This window comes from Rhipicephalus microplus, chromosome 9, assembly GCF_043290135.1.
Source record: "Rhipicephalus microplus isolate Deutch F79 chromosome 9, USDA_Rmic, whole genome shotgun sequence".
Taxonomy (NCBI): Eukaryota; Metazoa; Arthropoda; class Arachnida; order Ixodida; family Ixodidae; genus Rhipicephalus; species Rhipicephalus microplus.
This window is the reverse complement of record NC_134708.1, coordinates 71,410,461-71,434,024: the sequence shown is the minus strand read 5'-3', so window position 1 is coordinate 71,434,024 and position 23,564 is coordinate 71,410,461. Positions and strand designations below refer to the sequence as shown.

Here is a 23,564-nt window from a genome sequence, read left to right as displayed (position 1 = left end):
AATGAAGCTCTAGAATGTTTCTTCTGCAATACTGTTGCAACACATTTAGTACTGTGTGGCCACGGCTGCAGCTTTGAGGGAGATCTGTTTGTAGAGTTTGTAGAGTCATTTCGATACCAGCACTTGCCCATTGGTTAAATGCCAACATAATGACAAGTCTATTTATACATTATTATTCCCTCTCCGTGCTTGCTTGTATTTGCAAGAGATGTTTCATCAGAGGTTCCGAGTCGTGCAAGTAGGCTTCAAAATTGTGTACAATGATTGGCTACATTTTGTCAGATTTACCTAAGGAAGTGGTGCTTTGTAACATGTGAGTGCCATGTCTGGCCTCTTCTTACATCTTCTTGAAGACATGCTTACTCCCTCTGATATGTGGGGTTTAACGTCTCAAAATTACCACATGATTATGAGAGACGCCGTAGTGAAGGGCTCTGAAAATTTCGACCACCTGGCATTCTTTAGTGCACCCAAATCTGTGCACACGGGCCTACAGCATTTCCACCTCCATCGGAAATGCAGCCACCACAGCCGGGATTCGATCCGGCGACCTGCGGGCCAGTAGCCGAGTACCTTAACCACTAGACCACCGCGGCGGGGCTGCCTACTCCCTCTGTAATAGCAACAAATATTGATACATAAGTGCTGTCAACCACAGCTGTCGTTCAGTCTCCCATGGACTGCTTTATTGGCAGCATTTGAGGTTGCTGTGATCTACAGTAGAAATAGCTATGTCTCCATTCCTGTTTCATGTTTCCAGAGGAAGGAATAACTGTAATGACTTAATGAAAAGGAATACCTTTGTTAGTATCATTCAGTGTGAGCTGCATGAAGCATGGCACCTGTGCACAATTGGGTCACTAGACTGCATGCTGCCATGAACTAGAACTCGTTTAGCTTAAATACTGGTAGTTGGAATGATGCAGAATCTTTGTTGAAATGCATATTCATTGCAATCTGAGGTGACCAAGATATGATATGCAGACTTAGATTAACAAAGAACTCTCAAGAAGCCCCACACATGCAACAAGAAATCTAGGAAAAATTGTTAGCCACGACAGCAAATGGCCTGGAAGATGGTGGTCTGTATTTAAGACAGTGAAATGAGGTTAACAAACAAGACAAGGAAATGGCTGAACTAAGCAACGCCCTGTGAAGCCCCATTTTGAATAGTTTACATAATAATGAAAGGACGTGAAGAATGAGAGAGAGTAAGCATCTTTATTTGAAGATACATCTGTAATAATACATGGCCTTACCCCCGAATGCAGAGATGTTACTTGACTCGTACTTGACTCGTTCTTGACTCAAGACAGTCTTGCCGGTCGCCATAAATCGTTCTCGAACTTGCGGCTGACTTGAAGGCGACTTGGCTCGGTCGAAGTCAGGACAAGTTTCAAGTCAGCTGCGGGGCTTGCTTGAAAGCGACTTGACGCGTTATTCCAACATGGCCACCTCTCGAATGGACGTCGCGTGAAAGGTGGCCGCTTTTGAGTTTGCTTGCCTCGCCATAAGCGTAGCATTTTTTGAGGCGCACTGCCGGCCGAAGATTCTTGAAACCGCTTTACGTGACCAAGGAAATCCGATGGAGTTGTACGACGAGCAACAATTCCACGCTAGGTACAGATTCATGAAGAACGCCGTGCGGCAGCTGCTCGTTATGTTGCCGCTCCGTGAAAGTGGGGACAACCGAAGACAGCCCGTGCATCCAGTGTTACAGCTACTGATGGCTCTCAGGTTTTACAGCGCTGGCACATTCCAACCAGTCACCGGAAATTTCGTCCGCATTCCGTAGTCGACAGTGTGCCGTGCAGTCGGAAAAGTTACGCTACTTATCGCAAAGCACCTGTACGCGATGCTGGTGCGCTTTCCGCAGCCGGCGGACTGTTATGAAGTGGCTGAGTTCCCTTGCGTTACAGGTTGTGTCGACTACACACACGTGCATATTAATAGCCCCGGTGTCGACAACGCCGAAGTGTTCCGTAACCGCAAAAACTATTTCTGTTTTTCTATAACACGACGACACTTTCCGTCTCTTTCGGTAAAAAAAAAAAAACTGACTCGGTGCTGTGTCCGTGTGCCTCGTCTATCATTTCGTCCCATCTAGGGCGCTGTTTCTCGCTCAGAAAGGCATCGCTTGTAGCACACCGCTACGTAAAATTACACACACACAAAAAAAGAGGTGCCCCTATCACGGGTGTTTTTATCCGCGTCACCATCATGCAGCGATACATTGCTGCACCCCGCGAGACAGAATTCTGCTGAGGGCAATGTCCTGACCCCCGCTTTTGCTCTTGTTTACCAAGCTCAACAAAAGGATACGAATCACATTTGTTCCCAGAAATTGTATTGTTTTTTTTTTTTTTCATAATAACTGCGACCTAGCCCATTACAGGCATGCACACAGGCGAACAGAGGCAAATACCGTGAAAATCGCGTCACCTCGTGAGCCAGGTCAGCACAAATACATGCCATGGCGTTCGATTGAGAAAAAAAAAAACGACGAAAGAACCCAGCGCGATGCTTGTTTCTCCTCCAAACAAGCAACCATGGAGAAACGCACCGCATTTGGGTGGCCACTAAAACCAGCGGGCAACGAACGCTTTACAGAAGCAACACTGCGCATCGCTGTGGTGGCAGGCACCACGTGTTCTGTGGTGCCGCTCGTTAGCCGTAAAATGGCAAGAATATGCTTGTGGCCCTACGTTTTTATAGTTATTTTAAAACGTAGGGTCTTTTTTCGGTGTAATGCATGCCTTACGCGAACAACTTCATTATTACCCTCGTTAGCAGGCGAGCAGCGTGTTTCTGCTTTGAAGCTCGTTCTTGACTTGACCAAGCAAGACAGCCTGAGCATCTACGAAACGCGAAGACTGACTTGGGCGTTTTGAAGTCCGCTGCTTGCTTCGCGCCGACTTGCTCAAGTTAAGTTGAAGTCGCAAGCCAAGTAACATCTCTGCATTCGGGGGTTAGTCTAACTTGAACTTACAGGTCATGATAAAATACTAAATTTGGGTGCTACTGTAATGCAAAGGGTCTTGCTGATGATAAAACATGACCTATCCAGGGAATGGCACACTGAACCCATGCCCCGGCGAATATATATATATATATATATATATATATATATATATATATATTGCATACAGAGCGAAAAATGACTTTCAAGGAGGTGCCCCCCCCCCCCCTTCCCCACACACACGCACAAAAAAAAGTTTCTTCCTACGCCCTTGCTTGGTATGACGGTTCGTTTTAGTTGTTATGATGACATTTTTTAAGCTACTTTTAATTGAATGTGGCTGTTACATTTCCCCTAAACTGCATGATGCCTGTGCAGCTCTTTGGAAACTTTGGAGGATAAGCAATCTAGCACTGTGATACCTGTTGGAATGAAGGTGCGAACATTATAGTCGCACCGATATTCAGTTTCACAGATATGATCATTGATGCGACACCTACGCACTGTGTTGTGTGTCACGGCAGTCGCTGCACAGGAACTATCGTGTTTTGGCTGAGAAATGGCCACTGAGTGGATCAAGTCAGAAAGTTTATAAGATGCACATCAGTCGTTTGTCCAGGCAGTGCATTTGTGACACAATCAGGACACATATGCATGACTGCTCAGAATTGATTCCTGTGAACAAGAGTCGCACATATGATCGACTTCCTACTTTTAACAGCACAGAACTTTACGGGCCCGGTTTTTGTCCATCTAGCTTCTCATGTCGCATGCTCACGCAGGCTATAGTGTCCAGCACCAGTGCAAAACAAACAAGGTTTATATATAAACTAGTGAAATAAGCAAAAGTTGATCTCGGTAATTTACCTTATATCACGCAAAAAGCCCTTCTAACACATTGGGCTAATAATACCTGCAACTCACAAGAGAGGGCGCCACTGCCTTGGCAAGCGCAAGATTGCCAAGGCTGGATTGCCCGTGCTTCAGAAGTTTCTTTATTAGCTTCAGAAGTGTACATTGTGAGTAAGTATGCAGGAGGAGGTCCCAAGGTAGTAAACCGCAGGCGGGACCTCCTATGTTAATACAATGAAAAAGCTAAAATATGAAGAACGAAAAAGCAAGTCACGGAACATTTTGAACTTTTTTTTACAAACAAAGCAAGATATCGAAAATTAACAAAATCTAGCAGTTATACGTTTAATAGAGACTTTTTTTTTAATTTTCTCTTAAAAACATGAATGTGCATGAAGTCTTTCACATCTTGTGATAAAGAATTCCATAATGAAATTGATGAAAATTAAAGCAATGCTCATTTTTCCATAATTAGTGCAAACTTTAGGTAATAACAGGCTATGGGTGGCCGCGAATCTAGTATTATTGGAATTATCCAACAAGGTAATAGGAAATATGTCGATAGTGAGGGTACGGTGGAAAATTTTGAAAAACAAAACACACACATTATAAAGGTACATATGGGAGATGGGTAATACGTCAAGCTGGCGAAAAATCTCATGTGATGGCGCATGACGTGGAGGGGAAGGTATGAGTCGAATTGCTTGTTTTTGCAATACCTTTAACGGCCAAATGTGCACCGTATATGAATTACCCCACGATGTAATGCAATAACTGAGATGACTGTGTATGAATGCATAACACAATGCCTTCAGAGTTTTGATGTTAAAACACATTCGTGACTTGACCAATGCCCTTATACCGTACGAAATCTTTTTACAAACAGAATTGATATGTTGCTGAAATTTTAGATGTGTGTCCATTATAACTCCTAAAAATGACGTATGATCACTCAAAGAAATAACTACTGAGTTCACATAAAGGTAAGGAATGAATGCTAGTTTTTTGTTTGGGGAATAAAAAAGCATAAAACAGGTTTTGGAAGGAATAATCAACAATCTATTAGAGTTGCACCAGTCAACAAGACAATTAAGGTCAGCTTGAAGTCTTGACATGAGAGTCACTAAATCCAAGTGATGAGAAAAGAGAGTCGTGTCATCAGCGTAAAGTAAACAAGAAGAATAATTAAGGCAACGTGGTAAATCATTTATGAATAATAAAAATAATAACGGACCCAAAATTGAACCTTGCGGAACACCTCTTGTAATGTGGTTGGGACTGGATGTAAAATTTTTGACCGAGACGACCTGAAACCTATTAAGAAGAAAGCTCTGTAATAGCGTCAATGCGGGACCAGTTATGCCATAGTACTGGAGTTTGCGAAATAGGATGAAGTGATCAATACTGTCAAATGCTTTAGTAAAGTCGACGAAGACAGATCCTGCGATGTTACCGTTATCAATGAATGATCTGATTTTGTCAGTGAAACAAGAAATTGCAGTATCAGTGGAAAGACCAGCCCTAAAACCAAACTGACAAGGAGAAAACATGTTAAATTTGCTAAAATATTTAGATATTTTTATTTCAATTAGTTTTTCTAAAATTTTATCCAGGAAGGGAAAGACAGATATGGGCCTGTAATTGCACATGCTGAGGGTATCACCTTTTTTAAATACTGGCACTACCTTCGCAACTTTTAATTTATCCGGGAAAGCACCGTTCTTCAAACAGCGGTTAAAAACGTGGCTTAATATAGGCGCTACAAGAGATCTTACAAGTTTAATGTGCTTTGAATGGATGTTTTCTAACCCAGCTCCGGTAGCTTTTAATCCAGAAATAATTGAGGGTATTTCAGAAGCACATGTAGGAAAAAAGAAACATCGACTGAGGACTAGCTGTGAGAAAACGGAGGTACATAGTCTGAGGAGAAGGGGACTGCGAGGCTAGTGGAAAAGTGTACATTAAAGGCGTTGGCCACGTCACTGGCCGCAGTGAGGGTGACGTTGTCGACACGAATAGAGGTCACTTTTCTGCGCGACTGAGTGGAATTTAAAAATTCCTTTAAAAGCTGCCATTTTTTCCCTGAGATATGCCCACAATTCTGTAGTTCCCGCTCATAATAACTTTGTTTATCCTTTCTCAAAAGTGTAGCTAATGTGCTGCAGTATGTTTTATAGCGTGATTTCAAGCGTGAATTAAAAGGCTGACGTTTCGTCTTTATGTATAGGTTCTCTTTTTTTGCGAAGAGATCGTATCAGTGATTGTGATAACCAAGGGCACCGTGGGGCGAAGTAGCGTCTGTTAGATGATTGCAATGTAGTTGAACGCTCAACTGCTGAATAAATAGCGTCGTAGAACCTGGTCAAGGCCTCTTCAGGATCGTTCGCGGCATATACACTGGACCAATCTTCATCGGCAATGAGCATGCAGTACCTGTCTGAATCAAAGCGATACTTTTGACGTATTATGTTGCTACGAGTGATGAACTGTTCAAAATATAGGAATACAGGAAAGTGATCTGTGATGTCACTCTCAATGACACCAGCATGACTGACGTCATCAATGTTTGTGAGGATGTGATCGATTGATGACCGTGAGCCGTTATCAGAACAGCGTGTTGGTACAGATATTAGCGATTTAAACCCAAAACTATGAAAACAAGTCTTATACTCGAGAGCAGAATGGTTAGAGGGATCTAGTAAATCAAAGTATATCACCCATAATTATTATATTCTTGCGCTCAGCAGTAAGTTTATCAAGCAAGTGATGAAGCGCATTACAAAAAGCAGAGGGGTCACTGGAAGGGGATCGATAGACAGTAGCAAGAATAGTTTTTCGTTGATTTTGACAAAGACCCGGCAGATCAATTTCCAACCAAAGAGATTCACATTTCGCCACATTTAGGTTTAAATAATTGCGCCTTTTATACAGAATGTAGTTTGATATAAAAATGGCGGAAGTGCTAATTAAGCGCTTCCCTGTGTTTCACCGCATGGAAGTAAAGATGCTTTAAGCGCAGGATTTAAAACTGCGACGCTAGCGCAGAATTTAGAGCGCGATTCAGTACTTCGCCAGGGTCAGCCCAAGGTTTGCTGACACAAGAACGACATTAATGAAATAAATAGACCTCATTAGAAATATACAAAAACCTAAAAAAAGCTATGTTAACGCTACATAAAATGCAGAGTTCGCTCTGTATTAGAGCAGCGCTACATTAAACACTGCATTGCCCACCCTAACAGTCGAGCTGATGCAACGAAACAGATTTCAGAAAACAGAACAATTTGCTCTGCGACACAGCGGGAGAGGCATCGCTATCAACAACATGGCGTCATCGTCGGTGTTTTTTATCCGTCAACTCCGCAGCTGGGCAGGTCGACGAGCTGATTGCGTTCGACCTCGCCCCCTCTTTCCAACACGTGGATCGCCGTCGTGGCAGGCCGAGAAAAATGCTGAGCTGAGCCTGGCTTCCGGGTGAGTAAACAACGATTCTCGCGCGTCGGTCTTCGCTACCAACGGCCTGTGGCGGCGCGTGACGGAACGTGTGATCCCCGGCAACTTTCGCCCTCAGAGTCAATTTTGGTTTCGAGTGTCCTGCTAAAAGTACGCTCGCGACAAGCGTCTAATCTAGCTGGCTCGCCGACGCGGAGACGCGAACGTGGAAAACTGTTGACGTGCACTGGTGATGTGTCGATCTCGAAATCGGCGCGCCTTAGCTGACGTGACAGGTGTCACGAGAAGCAACCCGCGTTCCTCCCTCTTCGGTTGCCGGTTTGTTGAGCGGGTTTGTCGTTTCTTTCTAATGATGTACTGGCGCCGGTGAGAGTACAGCATGCGCTCAGCGTCACTACTCAATACATATAGATAATAATTAGCCTACATAGATTGTTCCTTACCATCGTTTAGCAGCCGGTTCTCTTTGGTGTCAGTTATGTAGCATGATCAAATCATTCCTATTCGAATCACACGCGGTGATAAGTTGAGATCGTCGCGCGTTCAGTACAAGAGATACATACGTCTCACATCGCTTGCACTGTTTGGTTGTGTATTGCTTGACGTGTGTTTCGTGTCCTCTCTTTCTCGATCACTTCATTTCGCAGAGGTGAAAGATGAAGGCTCTCATATTAGTCGGCGGCTATGGTACGCGGCTGCGGCCTCTCACGCTGAGCAGGCCAAAGCCGCTCGTCGAATTCTGCAACAAGCCGATGATGATGCATCAGATCGAAGCCCTCGTCGAGGTAAGTCTCGCGAGGTGAACTGGCGAACTCAAACTTGACCTCTTGTCGTACCTTGACCTCGACGCAGGCCGGGGTGAACCACGTCATATTGGCCGTGAGCTACCGCGCCGAGCTGCTTGAGAAGGAAGTCAAGACAGAAGGTGACAAGGTATAATGTATTCCCGTAAAAGTGTTGGACAAAAAAAAAAGTGTGGACAAAAAAGCGTAAAAGTGTGATCGCCGAATCGGCATACATGCCACAAGTTCACGAAAAGGGTCAAACAGAAGGCTGCATAATATGAAGCAGAGGTGTTTAAAAAGAGGGGAAAATGTAAAAACACAAAGAAAAGTAGGTTGGTGCACCTCACTGAAACTGACAGAGTTGCTTTTAAATCCTATGACTTGAAAGCAACTCAATGGAGGCAAAAATGCTGTAGGCTGGGGCATGTGTTCGGATTTGGGTGCACATTAAAGAACCCCAGGTGGTCGTAATTTCTGGAGCCTTCCACTACGGTGTCTCTCATAATTATATGGTGGTTTTGGAATGTTAAACCCTACATGTAAGTCAATCAACTCAATTGAAAGCAAAACAAAGGCGAAACTGAAATAGAATTGCATCATAAAGCATCTGCTGCGATGGTGTAGCACTTACAGTGCTCACTTGCCAACCCAAAGGTCAGGGGCTCAGTCGCGGCCACCGTGGTCACATTGTGATGAAGACGAAACACTATAGGCCCATGTACTGTGTGATGTCAGTGCGTGTCAACAAACACTTTATGGTAGAGATTTCCAGCGCCATCCAATATGGATTGCCTCATCATATCGTTGTTTTGGTAGATAAAGCCCCAGACAGTATTGATTGTATTATAAAGCAGTGCTACACTGCCGATCAATGCATTCTTCGCACTTCTTTCACAAAATATGTTCACATAGTTCACGTTCGTTGTAATTTTATTTGCTATAAAATGTCTTGGCTATGGTTTCAATTGATTAGATGTTGACTTTTTTTTTCCGAGTGTGCTTAGTTGCATGTGAAGAACTAAAATTCGCTTTGCCAAATTTTATGCTTTGCATATTTGAACATCACAGTATTGTGTTGCTTGTGGTACCGCAGTTTATTTTTCTCATTCACTCAGCTTGTCCTTCAGTGGCACCTTTGCACATGCAGAGAACGTTCGAAAGAAATTTGTTACGTCTAATTTTAAATATTCAAATGTAACTCTGGAGCTGCCATGCACTTGCTCAAACATCCTGTGTGGATTGCTGAATAACTTTTTGAATTAACCTCTTGTTCGTTTTGGGATTTCTCAGTTTGTTGAAGTTTCACATGCATAAATTCAATACACTTAAAAAATGTTTTGTACATTTTTATACAGCACAGCCTCATTTTGACAAAAACACTTAGGAATGGCATAGCTTTTTAAGGTTTTTTTTACTGCATTACACAATTTCAGTCAGCACATGCATATTTAACACATTTTCCAATTCGAGGGAGACTTGCAAGGTCCTTTTATGACTGGCTCTAGAGATAAGTGGCTCTGATGCATACATGATGTACAATTTACTGTTTCTCTGTTAGAGGTGTGTGAACTGTGCAATGTCAGTGCACATTGAAGAGCACTTGGTGGTGAAAATTTTCGGAGCACTCCACTACGGCATCTCTCATAATCTTATCATGATTTTGGGACGTTAAACCCCAGATGTTATTATTAAATTAGCATTTATGCTCGTCGTCATTAATAGAACAAACACATTTTTTGTTGATGGGTTTTTTTTTGTTGTTATACTGTCTTCCATTTGCGCAGAAAAGCCCCTTGGAGATTTCCAGCTGCGGCTCTAGCTGCGACCACCTACGACTCTAGTTAGACTTATCACTGGGCTTCGCCCTCTCTTTCGAATTTGTCTTGCCTGTGGTTTGACAGATAACATTGGCCTGAAGAGATATGTCAGCGTGGGCTCTCTTGTATTCTTCATGGCTGGGGAGTGGTGGTGGGGACCGCAGATATGTCAAGTGCCCGTTGGCAGCTACTAATCAATACGACTAGAGATGGGCGTACAGTTGTGCGTTGCAGAAGCTATAGAGGCAACCATAAACGGAACGTTTGCAAGAACAGGTTCTAACACGTAATGAGGAGAGAGGGCAAGGTGAGTAAACTAAATACATTTAGGTGACTAGTTGAATGTGATGTCTTCAATGATGCAGCGTCTTAATTGTGTTAGGTATGGGTATGGGAAAAAGAAAGCAGTTATGTATTGCACTGTTTCATTCTTTCTTTCGTTGATTTCTTACTTATTCCTGTACGTCTATGCCATACAAGTATTTTGTACTGGAAAGTCTTCTGTGATGGTTTCGTGGTTACGAAGCTTGACTACTGACCTGAAAAAATGTGGATTCAATCCTGGCTGTGCCAGTTGAATTTTGATGGAAGTGAAATGCTAGAGACCTGTGTATTGTGCATGTCAAGTGTTCATTAAAGAACCCTAGGGGGTCAAAGTTATCCGGTATCTGGAGCTTTTCACTATGGCATCTCTCATAGCCTAAGTCACTCTAGAAAAACAAACTTTATAAACCAACCAAACAACTGCAATTGGTAAGAGATAATATTTTGTCTAATTTCTGGCACATGTTCAATGGGACTTTTTCATTTTGCACTGATTCTGTGCAAATATAACCAAGTGTTCCTCAAATCTGAAGTTTAGCTTATCTTAGTTTGGTTTTAGGGCTTGATATAAAAAAAAAATAAATCACTGATACAAGTGCGTTTACGGATGTTTTGGTCCCTCTTGTAGCAGTTTGTACATAACTGGGTCGAGGAAGTCTTACTCTAAATGTTGTCACGTGCCTGTTCTCGTGCAGCTGGGAGTGAAGATAACGCTTTCCCAAGAGGACGAGCCTTTGGGAACGGCCGGCCCTCTGGCCCTTGCCAAGGACCTCCTCGCGGACGAAAACGAGCCCTTCTTCGTCCTCAACAGCGACGTCATCTGCGACTTCCCGCTCAAGGAGATGGTGCAGTTTCACAAGCACCACGGCAAGGAAGGCACCATTGTTGTGAGTCGTCTGTTCTCATTCTGCATGGCTGTTCTGTCAACAAAAAAGTCGCTGTAGTGCAAAGAGCCGCTTTTTGCACTACACTTCAAACTGAAGTGCAACGAACACTTGAATGTTTGCTTTAAATCGGCTTTTACAGTGACGAGCTCACTCGCCGAATCTAACAAATAACAAGTAACTTGCCAAATAACTCAGTGGAATGCCAATAAAGCATGTAGGAAACTAAACACACACAAGAAATCTAACAGATATACAATGGAATGCAAATACAGCATTGCTGATGGTGAAATATTTACAGGATATTTTGAGATGAAGTCGTGGAAACCTAACCACAGACCTCTCGCAAGAGATGACTGCCAAATCCTGTACCAAGCCTCAAAAGTATGAAAGAGAGAAAGAAACAACCTTATAAATGGTGCAATGAGTTGTTGTATTCAGCTTGACGATAGTTCTATGGGTGGCGGCTCGTAGCTTGCCACGACCATTTCGGCCCAGGTAATCACCTCTGCCCGAATTTGATCACTGGCTTATTGGATCATACCACTGTTCTCTACTAGACTTCATACATGAAGAAAACTTGTATGTGTATTTTTGAAAAAAAATTATTATGCCTAGGGGCAGACTTTCGAAATAAAAAAAAAAAAAAGTTTCCATGCCAAGAGTGACTCCTATGCCTCGAGGGAGGAAGCATGAGCTCCCTTCCCGCAGCCCTGCACGACCTCATTCACATTAGGTGGCGCCACATCAGTAGCACCAGCACCAGAAGCTTTTAAGCTAGCTGCAATTTCATGGTGCCATGATGCGAAAATGACTTTACGCGTGTGTGTCGCTCGCGTTTCGCTGCAGTCACAAAGCCGGTACGCGGAGTGTGTTCTACTGCGTCCAGCCGGTAGTGTTTGTTTTCATTTTTTTTGTGTGTGTGTGTGTGCGGTTGCGGCTTCGTGCTGCAATGCGCCGTCAATGGAGCATCTTATTTTTCTATTTTATGAAACATTATCTGGATGCCTGCGGACGCCCGTTCTAATGGGAGTTTCACCTCTTGATTATTTCTTCCTTCATGGCTGCCACAGATAAATTACGGTAAACCCAAGCATCAGGCTTTCTAAACCCGAAAGCTTGAAGTTGTCTTCACAAAAGGCAGGGTATGTCAGCAAAACTCATGTGAACTTTGGCATCCTAAACACTACTTTTTCTTTTGCTGTCACAATTCCCTCTTGTAAATAACTCTAGGCGTTCTGGCATTCTTTCATTTGAGTTTGTTTTCGGCACATGTGTCCATAATGTGCATGAGTCTTCTTTGCTTAAAGACCAACTCTGGTGATTTTTTGAGGTCAGTGGATCTCAATGAAATTCACTGGGTACGTTCATTTGAACGTTTGCGCCATTCATGCCAAATTGCAGGTTTGAGAGTTTCGCAGATTCTTTTCAAATGATTTTATAGCTTGTCTCGAAACGCTCACCTCGCTTGACAGAATTAATGGCAACATTGTGTGTGATGTTGGGTTTTGCCTGGCGGAAGTGACGAACTGATGTGCCACTGCAGCATTCGATATGAATAGTGTGGGATTGGCCGGCGCTTCCTTGGTTATGCGTGCGATTTCCTTTTCCGTGTTGGTTGGCGTGCGATAGGTGCTAAGTAGTGTTGTGTTGTGAGCCACACACGATTCGCCATATATTCACCATAACAGCGCTAGCGTTTTAGCCGATCGACGTGGACGGGTAGTACCATCCGGCGGGCATTATGTGCAATCAGGCAGGTTCCGGCAGCGTCAGGCAAATCTTTACATCACACGTAGAAGCGCACGAGATTGGGTTTGTGTTTCGGTATTGCGGTTTTTTGGTAATTAAAAATTATTTTCAAATTTTTTGAGCACTTCAGTTGTTGGGTGCGTGAGAAGGGTGTCTAAGGAATATAAAACACCATTATTGTGGCGTGGTCGAAAAATTGCCAGAGTTGGCCTTTAAGCGAGCTACTTAGTTTTGTGAGAAAGTGGATTGCTGGTGTTTACGCTGTCTACTTTTCCTCCATCATGTTTTGTTTTTTTCTCATTTTTCTGGGCAACAGAAGGGGAAGTTATGCGCGACTGGCTGACGCTTACCCGTTTGCATAGGTTACACGAGTTGAGGAGCCTTCAAAGTATGGTGTGGTCGTATACAACGAGGTGGGCTGCATAGAGCGATTCGTGGAGAAGCCGCAAGAGTTCGTATCCAACAAGATCAACGCTGGCCTGTACATCTTCACACCGGCCATTCTCAAACGAATAGAGGTAAGGAAGGCTTGGCCTTACTTTAATAATTAATTAAGTAATTAACTTATTTACTAGGTACCTGCATCACCATTAGCAGGCATCATAGCAGAGGGGTATATGCATCATAAGTGAACAGTAAATAATATTCAGTACACAAAGTGCGGTAAAAACCTTATTATTGTATTTCACCAATATCTGATGGAAGATCATTCCACTCGCTCGTGGTCCCACAGAAGAATGAATAGCGAAAAATATCACCTTTAAAATATCCTGTTTCGCTTCGCTGGTAAATAGCTGTTGAAGGGGGCCAAAGTGGTTCTTAGTGCAGCAGGCACTTAAGAAGAAACTCTGCATACGGAGCTCCTACACAAGTTTCAGAAAATGTGGAAATCGTTTTCAAGGAAACCACCAGACCGACACTTAACATGACTGCTGAGAAACCTTTAAGAAAAGTTCAGCCCATTGAATTGCTAAGATCTGTGCAACTGTCACCAGCTGCTCATATTAGGTGGGTGCCAGTTACGAGTTTTCCTTCTCTATCACCTCATTGCTGTGGTGGCTTAGTACAGCCTCTAATCTTGCTTTAGGACATGTCCTTTCGAGCCAAGGGTCACTCTTGCTCGTTTTGTAAGCGAGAGCATTATCAGAGCTTTATTACGAGAAAGTGGTTTGAACGTGCATTGCATATAAAGTTTCGTGTGGGGTTCAAACATCATGTGGCACATGAGTTTTTGTGTACTATGAAATCCGTTGTTAAATACTATCGTAACAGACTATAAATGTATAACAGGCGACTGACTGAGGCACTGATATATATTTTTGTTTGAGACAAAGCACGTACAGATGTTATTATTTTTGGCTCAGAGGTAGTGGAAGGAACTTTGAATAACATCAAGAGTTGACTTTAACTAGAATGCTAGTGATAACTTGTAATATATGTCCGTTTTAAAATATGCTATGTATGCTCAGAGCATATAAGCCTGTATAACAACTTTTTGCACTTGAAAAATGATGTGAGGGTAGTAAGTTCATTTAAACTTGAAGTGAGGCTTTGTGGCAGCGCGGATTTTTCATTTCTTAAGTGTATTCACAGTATTGCACCGGTTTACTGCTGTGAAACTACCTTTATAGGAGGTTAGATTCGGACTAATACACATGTATTCATTCACTTCGAATAGTTCACAGTTTCCAATAATTCAAATTTGAATCAAAGGGAGTTCAAAATATTCGAAGTGCTCGAATATTCACACAACACAAGCCTTGCTTGACCTCGCGTGCATCCCTCAGGTGAAACCGACGTCCATAGAGAAAGAGGTGTTTCCTGCGATGGTGTCCGAGGGCCAGCTGTATGCCATGGAGCTGCAGGGCTTTTGGATGGACGTCGGTCAGCCCAAAGACTTCCTCACCGGGATGTGCTTGTACCTGCAGTCGGTGCGAGTGAAGAGCCCCGAAAGCCTGCTGCCACAGGGGCCGGGCATCGTTGGAAACGTGCTCATGGTGCGTCTGCTTATGGAAGATATATCTAAATAATTATAAATTATTTCTTTTTTAATCTATTACAACACTTGTGGTCAGAGGCGAACACAAAAGCCGTTCGAGAATGGCTTGAGGGAGTCCTTAGCCTTCGTGCAAGCATAGACAGTGACCGAGTTACTGACATGTTGTTCATGCACGCGATTTAAAGTAAACTTCTTTAACCACAGCATGCAGTATGAATGACCCACCGAAACGCACATCCTTGCTTGCTACCCTACACAGAACATCATGCACTTGCGTGCAATAACTCTAGATGGAACCAAGTGCCTTAGTTCAGTCTTTGGTTTGTCTCATGCTCAATTTAGTGCATTTTCACTAACAAAAGCTGATATAGCCTCTTACAAAAATGGTAAAGAGTATGCCCTTCAAATAATCTTGGGTCGAAGCAAACTAGGAAATCTTCTAGAATGCACATTTCTACACGAACAAGATGCGCATATACCATCGCGCCCACTATCAGTCGCAACATGCCGTCAATGGTGTAAGTAGTGGGAACAGTGCGTGGTGGCGTGGACATAGAAAACAGTCAATGTTGTAAGGACTATTTTTGCTGCTGGTGTTCACAAACCTAATTTCACATTTCCCTGTATTGCAGAGTTAGTTTAGAGCACCCTCAAGTATGGCCATTATGTCGTAACTTATATTTTCACTGTACGCCTGTCGTCAGTGTCCAAAGTTTAGAGACCACTAGGTTAACTCGCAAGTCTTGTCAATTATTGACTGTATTTCGTTAAGGTGCACAGTACAGTGTGGAAATGTGCATCGTAGTGCATTTGACAGTAGTTTCTGGTACAAGGTTATTATGACGATGTGTTCATCTTAATTTTTTTAACATTCTAAATAACTTTGTATAAGTGCTACAGTGATACACAATGGGCTACATTGTGTATCAGAAAAACTGAAGGTGGAACCAAGTGACTTTTACGAAGTTCCACTCACTCTCTCTGGCACAACTATGGCAGTTTCGAAATTAACGTCACCGGCTTGCTGTAATGACACTGGTTTGCGAGGCCTTAAGTGAGGGAATGGGAAATAGATGTTTATTAAAACAATTGACTGGCAACAATCCTCTCTGAACATTCAACATATTTCTGCAAAGATTAGAAAAATCAAAGTTCTTGATGAATGCTTTATTAGCCAAACATAGGAGTCGTATTATTTCCCCAGTCTTCCTATAAATGCTGGAATCGTTTACAAACTTGAAGAATTGTTAACATAAAGAAATTCACCCGAACTTTTTTTTGCTGCTACATTGGAGATCGATTGAAAGTATGGTCTAGCTATCTTGAAAGGACTACTTAATTGTTCCACGACAACAGCGGGACTTCTTTATTAGTGGCCTTGAGAAACGTTCATGAAACGCTTCTTCAGTTCGAGCAGTGAGTAAAAATAAGTGCTGTACGACCTAGATGTGACAATGTCTCACAGAACTTGAAACATCTTTACTAGACTCAAGCCTGCTAATCTTAACAATTGTTTCGTTTACTTCATTATACTCGCTAATTTATTAAATTCATATATTTGTAGTATTGATGTTTAACTGTTGTACACATTTGAATGCCATCACCAGCCAGCTCTTTTGATGTGTACGGATCACACTTCTGGTTTCAAGGATGCAGGCTTGATTCCTGGCCACACTAGCTGCATTTCAAGGGATGGAAAACGCAAGCAGGATAGAATACTGCGCAAGTTAGTATAGGTTCATTGTGGCTAACGGAGCTGCCAACACTGGCAAAGAAGAGAAGGAGACGCTTGACATAGCACTGACTTTCAACTAAGCTTTGTCATGGCCAATGTACAAGCTGCAAAAGTAAAACAGAACCGGTAAAACATGCACAGGGTAGCCGAACATTTTTATCCTTTACCAAACAGGGAAAGTTCGTTAACCATTAAGGCAGTGTAATGGGAGACCCTTGTTTCCTTATAAAAAAGGCCTCCATAATCTCTCTTATTTTTCAAGGTGCCCGAAGAACGCATTTGTTTTATGTAAAAGCTGGTGACACTCACAATCGTGACAATGCGTAGACAGAAGAAGCGAATCACCGCATGTCCCTTTCTGTACTCCACCAGTGTTGGTTGCACTGTCAGCCTCAATCAGAATGCAAGAACGCTCATGCACATATTTAGATTCAGCTGCATGTTGAAGAGCCCCAGTAGACAAAATTAATCCGAAGTCTCTCTACTATGGTGTGCCTCGCAATCGTATTACTGTTTTGGCAAGTAAAAACAAGTTATACTCAGACCTCGATATAGTGAACCCGGGTATAATGAAATGTTGGCTATAATCAAGTGAATGAGAAATAGCTAAGGCATGTTGCCAGGCTAGTTGGTTGAAGTTTGGGTGTGTGTGTCTCTCTATTCTGTGTCGTTGTCATGGTGGGCTATAGCCACATGAACGATGAAGAATAGCCTTGCAATAGATGTTAAGCATATACCATTATAATGAATTTCCGGCTATGACAAACTTATTTTCGTATAAAATGCAATTTAGTTATAATTAAGTTTGAGTGTATTCACCCATTCTGATTTTCACTCCAGGACCCAACAGCTAAGATTGGCAAGAACTGCCGGATCGGTCCCAACGTAACGATAGGACCGAATGTGGTAGTCGAAGACGGGGCCTGCATCAAGCGGTGTACTCTGCTCAACGGAGCGACGATAAAGTCCCACTCGTGGCTCGACTCTTGCATTATTGGCTGGCGTTGTACCGTCGGCCAGTGGGTGAGCTCTGTTTCCTTCTGTCCAGCACCTTCTGCCTATACCTTGTGCTAAAGTTTTGAAGTATTGCAATGCTGCCATTGCTCTCCAGGGGCGGCGCTAGTGAGGGGTGTGAGGTGGCTGGAGTTCCCCCCTTCAATTTTCATCTGCCTCCGCCCCCCCCTTTCGCACAAGAGCAAACATAGTCAAAAGAAAATGTACGAGTTACCTGCCTTCTTGTCCCTCCTGGACAAACTCACTTGGTATGGTTTCCATTCCTCTCCCTCTTCCCCCAGTGAGTAAATACTGGAGCCAACCTTGTTGCTGTCCTGCAGTGCAGTACTTCAAAAACGGAGAACAAAACACGAAAATTTATGAGTTAGCAACACAGTAAAACTTTTAATGAATGCATATGCGATTAAGAAAAGTGTTTTGAAAGGTGCCCTTCAAGATGTTTTGCACATGTTGAGAAAACACTGCTAATCAGTAGTCGATGCATAAAAATTCATTTGGGCATAGATGGTACATAATTCTGAGGTCAAGGTTACAGTGCAAACACAGATGCCCCCCCCCTCCAAAAAAAAAAACATTGTAAGTACAGTGAAAGCTTGTTCATTTGAATTTCACTGGATGGAAAAAAAGTCGATTGAACCGAGTGTTCAATTAACAAAATGAGCAGGAAAAACAACAATAAAATGAAGTTGGAGAAGGATACCTTTTTTTGTTGAGGTATTTGTAATGGCCTGCTTTTCCGTGTTGATTCCGGCTATCATAACAATTTTTCTTAACTCTTCCAAACGGCCAACAGCATGAAAACTGTCGGAAGTGCTCAGGCAAACGCGCCTCCGAGTCTTCCCGTGGTATAAAGTAAAATATGCAAGAATGATGTTCAGTGCAAAGCAATGTTGATCATTGTTTCTGTGTATGCCATTAAAGGGGCCCTGCAGCACTTTTTGAGCATGGTCAGAAAACGCAGTCGATCGGTAGTAGAGGCTCTTGACAACACGCAAGCCAAATATTATAGCGCAGCATGTGGCCTGGAATTCACAATAAATTATCAAAGTCAGCTAAAAATTGCTTTCTCTTCTGTCGACAAATGACAGAATACGCTTAAAAATCGCTTGTAGAAAGCTAATCTATCAGCCATTGGCTGATCAGCCAAACCCATTGGCTGATTTGAGCATGGCGCGCTCGGTCGTTACAGAAATGGAGGCCAGGACTTGTCCACGCGTGCGCTCGCGGTCACACTGAAAAAGCCGAGCATTTGAAGAAGAAAAAAAAAAGAAAGAAAAAGGGTCACAAGGCGCACGTGACGTATGTTCTTTGCCCATCCTTCCCTGTTTAGCTTCCAGCGCTTTCATCGGAACGACAGACGAGAGAATGCGATTGAAGCATGCAACAAATCTTTGTAGCTCCACTGTACGAATTCTTAAAATTTTTTGCTGTGTTAAGTTCATCAGGCAATAAGCTGTTGCAGTGAATTGATTCCATGTTTACTTGAAAAAGTGTTTCAGGGCCCCTTTAAATGTATGTACACTGCAACACGTTTTCAAGTAACCTTTAAATGGCTTCTTTAGATTCATGATGTAAAAGACCAGTGCAAATCGACGACACACAAAAGAAGGAGAACACGGGACAAGCGCAGAACTAGCAACTCCTGTGTCCTCCTTCTTTCTTGTGTCGTATTTTTGGACTGGTCTTTTACATCATGAAGCATAACCAACTCGCCCAGTTTTGTACGCTGCTGCAGCTTCATTAGGACAGCTTGCTGCCTCACGAATTGACTGCTGCAAAAAAATGTTAGAATCCATGAAGTCCGAGTAGAGGTATAGGGATTAGTCATGTGCTTCAAGTTCTTCCTCTCTTTTTTTGTACCAGTGTTCGCACTGAAAGCTACCCAGGTATGGCAATGACAATGAGCGGACAGGAAGATAGTACACCTTTTTGTCAGCACGTGTCGTGACCTTCAATACCTTTTCTTTTTTTTCCTTCAAGCCTGTGGTTCTCATTCAGCATGGTTACGAACATGCGAGTGGACACGTGGTGGCATCCTGGACCAGCTGCAGTACTGTGTCAAAAAGCTGTGCAAAACCGACCGTGCCGGCTGACAGTGCTCAAATCAGCCAATGGTCATAGACTGTGGGCTTATGGCACGTTCATTAGGGTAACTAGCATCATTTGTGAATAAAAGAGGAAGCGATTTCCAGCTGGCTTTGAGAACTAATTGTAAATTTCGGGCCGTGTGCTGCACTATGTTTGGCTCATGTACCGTATTTACTCGATTCTACCGCGCCCTCGATTGTAACGCGCACCCGATTTCCACCGCGAAAAAAAAAAAAAAAAACGTAAGACATCGATTGCAACGCGCACTCATTTTTTTTCGCTGGCCCGCATGATCACACCACTCGAAAAAACGACTCCTTTCGGGAGCGTCTTCCATTTAAATATGAGGTACGGGCGAAGCTTGTGCCCATCTGACGTGTAACAGAGCATTGCCGTCACTGTAGTTTTACCGTGGACCGATGTCAGCACGCGAACTTGCTTCGCCCCCTTCTCGACAGTTGTGGTGCCAGGCATGTCGAAGTAAAGAGGCGGCTGATGGGCATTCCCGATTTGCCCAAGCAGGTAGTCGTTGTTGCGCCGCAAGTTTAGGACGAACCTCTGAAAACTTTGAAGCTTTTCATCGTACTCCTCCACAAAACTTTTCGCATATGCATGTTCCCCTTCGGAGGGAAAAGCCTTTCCTCTTCATAAAGTTAGTTAGCCAGCACCTGCTCGCTTAAAACTGGCTCCGCATTAGACATTTTTCTAAGACTAATTGCATAGCCCGCACTTGGAGCAGTTCTGCCGTCACGGGCCGCTGTGCTGCTCGCTGCTAAAGCACATACTCGCCGAGCAGCTCTTTAATTTGCGGAAACCGACCCTGCTGTGGTCCACTGAAATCTTTGCGTAAAGCTTTGCTGTTGAAAATCTTCTGCTTTTGTTTCCGCCGGTCCCGCACGCACGTTTCGGGAACTCCGAACGACCGCGATGCGGCCCGATTTCCGTCCGTTTCTGCACACGCGATGACTTTTCTTTTAAAAGCGGCATCGTGGTGCACTCGAGTTTTTGGAGTCGGCCATTCCACGCCGTCGATGCTAATGTACTACTAGATGACGAACTCCTCAGCACATGTACGAAGTGCCGCACATGAGAAACACATAGGCAGAAATGGACGACGCGCCATGCCGACGCACGTAGGGAGCGGCCGTTTTAGATTTGCCGATGGCAATAGATTGGCCGTAATTTTTTTGTTCGTACTCGATTCTAACGCGCATGCGTTTTATGAACTCGCTTAACCGGAAAAAAGGTGCGCGTTAGATTCGAGTAATTACGGTATTCTTGGGAGCCTCGACTGCCAATCAGCAGCATTTTTCGACTATGCTCAAAAATGTTGCCAGGGCCCTTTACGAGTGTTGGGCTCAATGTAATTGCAATAATTTTCTCTCCACAGGTTCGAATGGAGAACACCTCTGTTCTGGGTGAAGATGTTTTCGTCAAAGACGAGATCTACATCAATGGTGGCAAGGTGCTGCCGCACAAAGCCATCTCAGACTCTGTCACAGAGCCGCAGATCATCATGTGATTGCTACACTTTTTTAATACCATATTTTTTTACTTGTAAGCTTTCTTACTGCAACTTTTTTGCATTAATTAAATGTTCTAGAAAAGTATCATGTGTGGTATACAATATTGAACTTTTGCTCCAATTTGAAGAGACAAACAAAAAAGAAGACAGGGCATCCTCATCAAGCTCAGAGTGGGTGCATTGCTGTGCCAAACGGTAAGTCTGTAGTAGGGGTCTCACATAGCCTGTAGACTTCTTGCTAGCAGCCCAGCCTGTACGTTACTGACTTCGTCCAATACGTTCTTAAGAAATTTTCTTGACACGTAGACTTATGAGCTATTCACAATTTTTTTCAGGACGATTACTTGCTGAAGACCTTGTTTATTTGAGAGACACTTATTCTCGTTATTTTTGGTAAAACAGCCCCATTCATCTAAATTTAGGAGTGGTGGTGGGGAGGGGCAGGCCCCTAGGCCCCAACCCTCCTGTCCACGGCCTGGTCTTACTCCAGCAGTCACAACAGCCACTGCAATCTTCAAGGGCATGAAAGTAGCAATTCAATCTTGTTAAATCAGCAATGACACAAAGATTTCTCACCTTCTTTTTGTTGTTGTTTTAAGATGTAGCTTATGACCCACTTATCTCAGCTAGAAACCTCATTTGCTCAGGTATGCATTGGTTGATTATGTAGGGATGTTTTTAGCGCACCCAGTCGCTGTTTCAGTTTCAAAGAGCATCGTGTTATGTCTTGGCGGGTGCAGTTTTGGTTTTCAGGTAAGCATAGCTGTCCATGTGACGACACAAAACTTTAACGAGCCTATGTGGGCGTCATACGGACAGTTTGCGATGCCTGAATGTGCTGAGCAATGCGCCATCATCGTGGAGTCAGCGCCGCCGCGCCCTTGACCTGGAGAAGCAGCATGTTGTTGGCATTGCCGTTTTGTCACTGCTTTGTGAGCTCTCGCCTCCGGTAGCTTGTCAGCATTGCCTTTCACGGGCAAGAGCACATTTACATCTGTTTTCATCCATGGCAGAAAGAGAATGTAGGGTATTGTGCACACTGATTCTTCGTCAGTGGGTTCCTTGCATCTTCATCAGCATCATCGTCACCGTGAGTATGGACAACAGTAACAACGAAAATCCTTGACCATATTTATTATTTATTTATTTATTTGATTTGTATACACAGATACACATGGACACAGAGGAAAGAGGGAGAGAGCTAGCTAGCAACTGCCACCTGGGCGGGCACAATGTCGGGAAGAGAAAAGAAACAGAGAAAACAAAGATTAGAGGAAAGAAAGAAGATGAGGAATGAAAAAAAAAAGAAGACTTCCAGGAGTATGAGTAAAAAAAAATTGCTCAGGCTCCCTGCGTTTCATGCATAGCAGTTTCCCCCCAATGTTGTAGGGAGAGGGAGGTCCGTTATGGCGCAGCCGCAGATGGTCTGATGTATGGAGTGGAGGCAGTGCCAAAGCCGCCTAGAAAATATTTTTCTAGAGGGTTTTGAAAGTGCTCATGCCAACCCCTTCACCCCACCGCCTCTCACGCAGGATGGAAGGGTATAGTTCGTGCATGCACAGTAAGGATGGTTACACCGTACCCACACTGGATTGAACTCATTGATAAGCTCCTTCGCTTCCAATGTGGCTACGGACGATTACGTTTCGCCTTTAACCTGAAAAGCCGTAGTGACAAGGGGCAGGCCGGGCCACAATTTAGGGATTTTTTTGAAGATTCGCTAAATCTGGATCAATTGTATTTTGCGGACATTTTCCACAGGAAGTCACTGGAAATTGCACTCTTTCTAATATTTCACGAAGTCGTGCAGTTTGGACTCAAAAAAATGGGGGTGATCTCTGGTATGTACAGCCTTTAGAAACCTTTGTGTTTTTATATCTTCAAGACTTAATAAATTTGGATTCAGTAAATCTTGGTGTGATTTACGACCAAAAAGGCAAGTATAATACCCTTTGAAAACGTTAAACTGTGTGAAAACCTTAAATAGTTGCAAGATTCATTAGATCTGGACCAAATAAATTTTAGGGCGACTTGCAAAAAAAAAGTAAGCCTTTGGCAATTGCTCAAAATTTTGACATTTCACAAACTATTTTATTCAAATCCAACAAATTTTTTCTTGATTTTGGGGACCATCAATTTTTTGCTATTTCAAGATTAATTCCTTTGGCATCCAATAAATTTTTGGTTGAGCTACAACCAAAGAGTAAAGTTTATTGCCCTTCGTTTCCATCGCTTTTTGACTTTTTGAAGATTAAACCCACATTGATCCAATAAGTTTTGAATTGACAACCTACTTAGAACTCTATCTTTTACAGATCACCAATCGTTCAATATTACGAACGGTAATAGAATGTGCATGCAATAAATTTTTGACTGA

General features: G+C 43.2%; 1 protein-coding gene across 4 annotated transcripts; it reads left to right on the top strand.

The window, feature by feature from the left end:
- Positions 1-7,131: 7,131 nt before the first annotated feature.
- Gmppb (GDP-mannose pyrophosphorylase B) lies at positions 7,132-21,272 on the top strand. 4 transcript variants are annotated; one of them, XM_037415222.2, is made up of 8 exons: positions 7,132-7,285; positions 7,912-8,049; positions 8,117-8,197; positions 10,886-11,077; positions 13,189-13,344; positions 14,614-14,823; positions 17,401-17,583; positions 21,053-21,272. In XM_037415222.2, exons 2-8 carry the CDS (start codon positions 7,921-7,923, stop codon positions 21,182-21,184), a joined length of 1,083 nt encoding a protein of 360 aa, XP_037271119.2. In that variant the 5' UTR covers positions 7,132-7,285; positions 7,912-7,920; the 3' UTR covers positions 21,185-21,272. The 4 variants fall into 4 exon arrangements, with proteins under 4 accessions (XP_037271119.2, XP_037271121.2, XP_037271120.2 ...); XM_037415224.2 differs by lacking the exon at positions 7,132-7,285 and adding an exon at positions 7,321-7,582; XM_037415223.2 differs by lacking the exon at positions 7,132-7,285 and adding an exon at positions 7,321-7,595.
- The last annotated feature ends 2,292 nt before the right edge of the window (positions 21,273-23,564 follow it).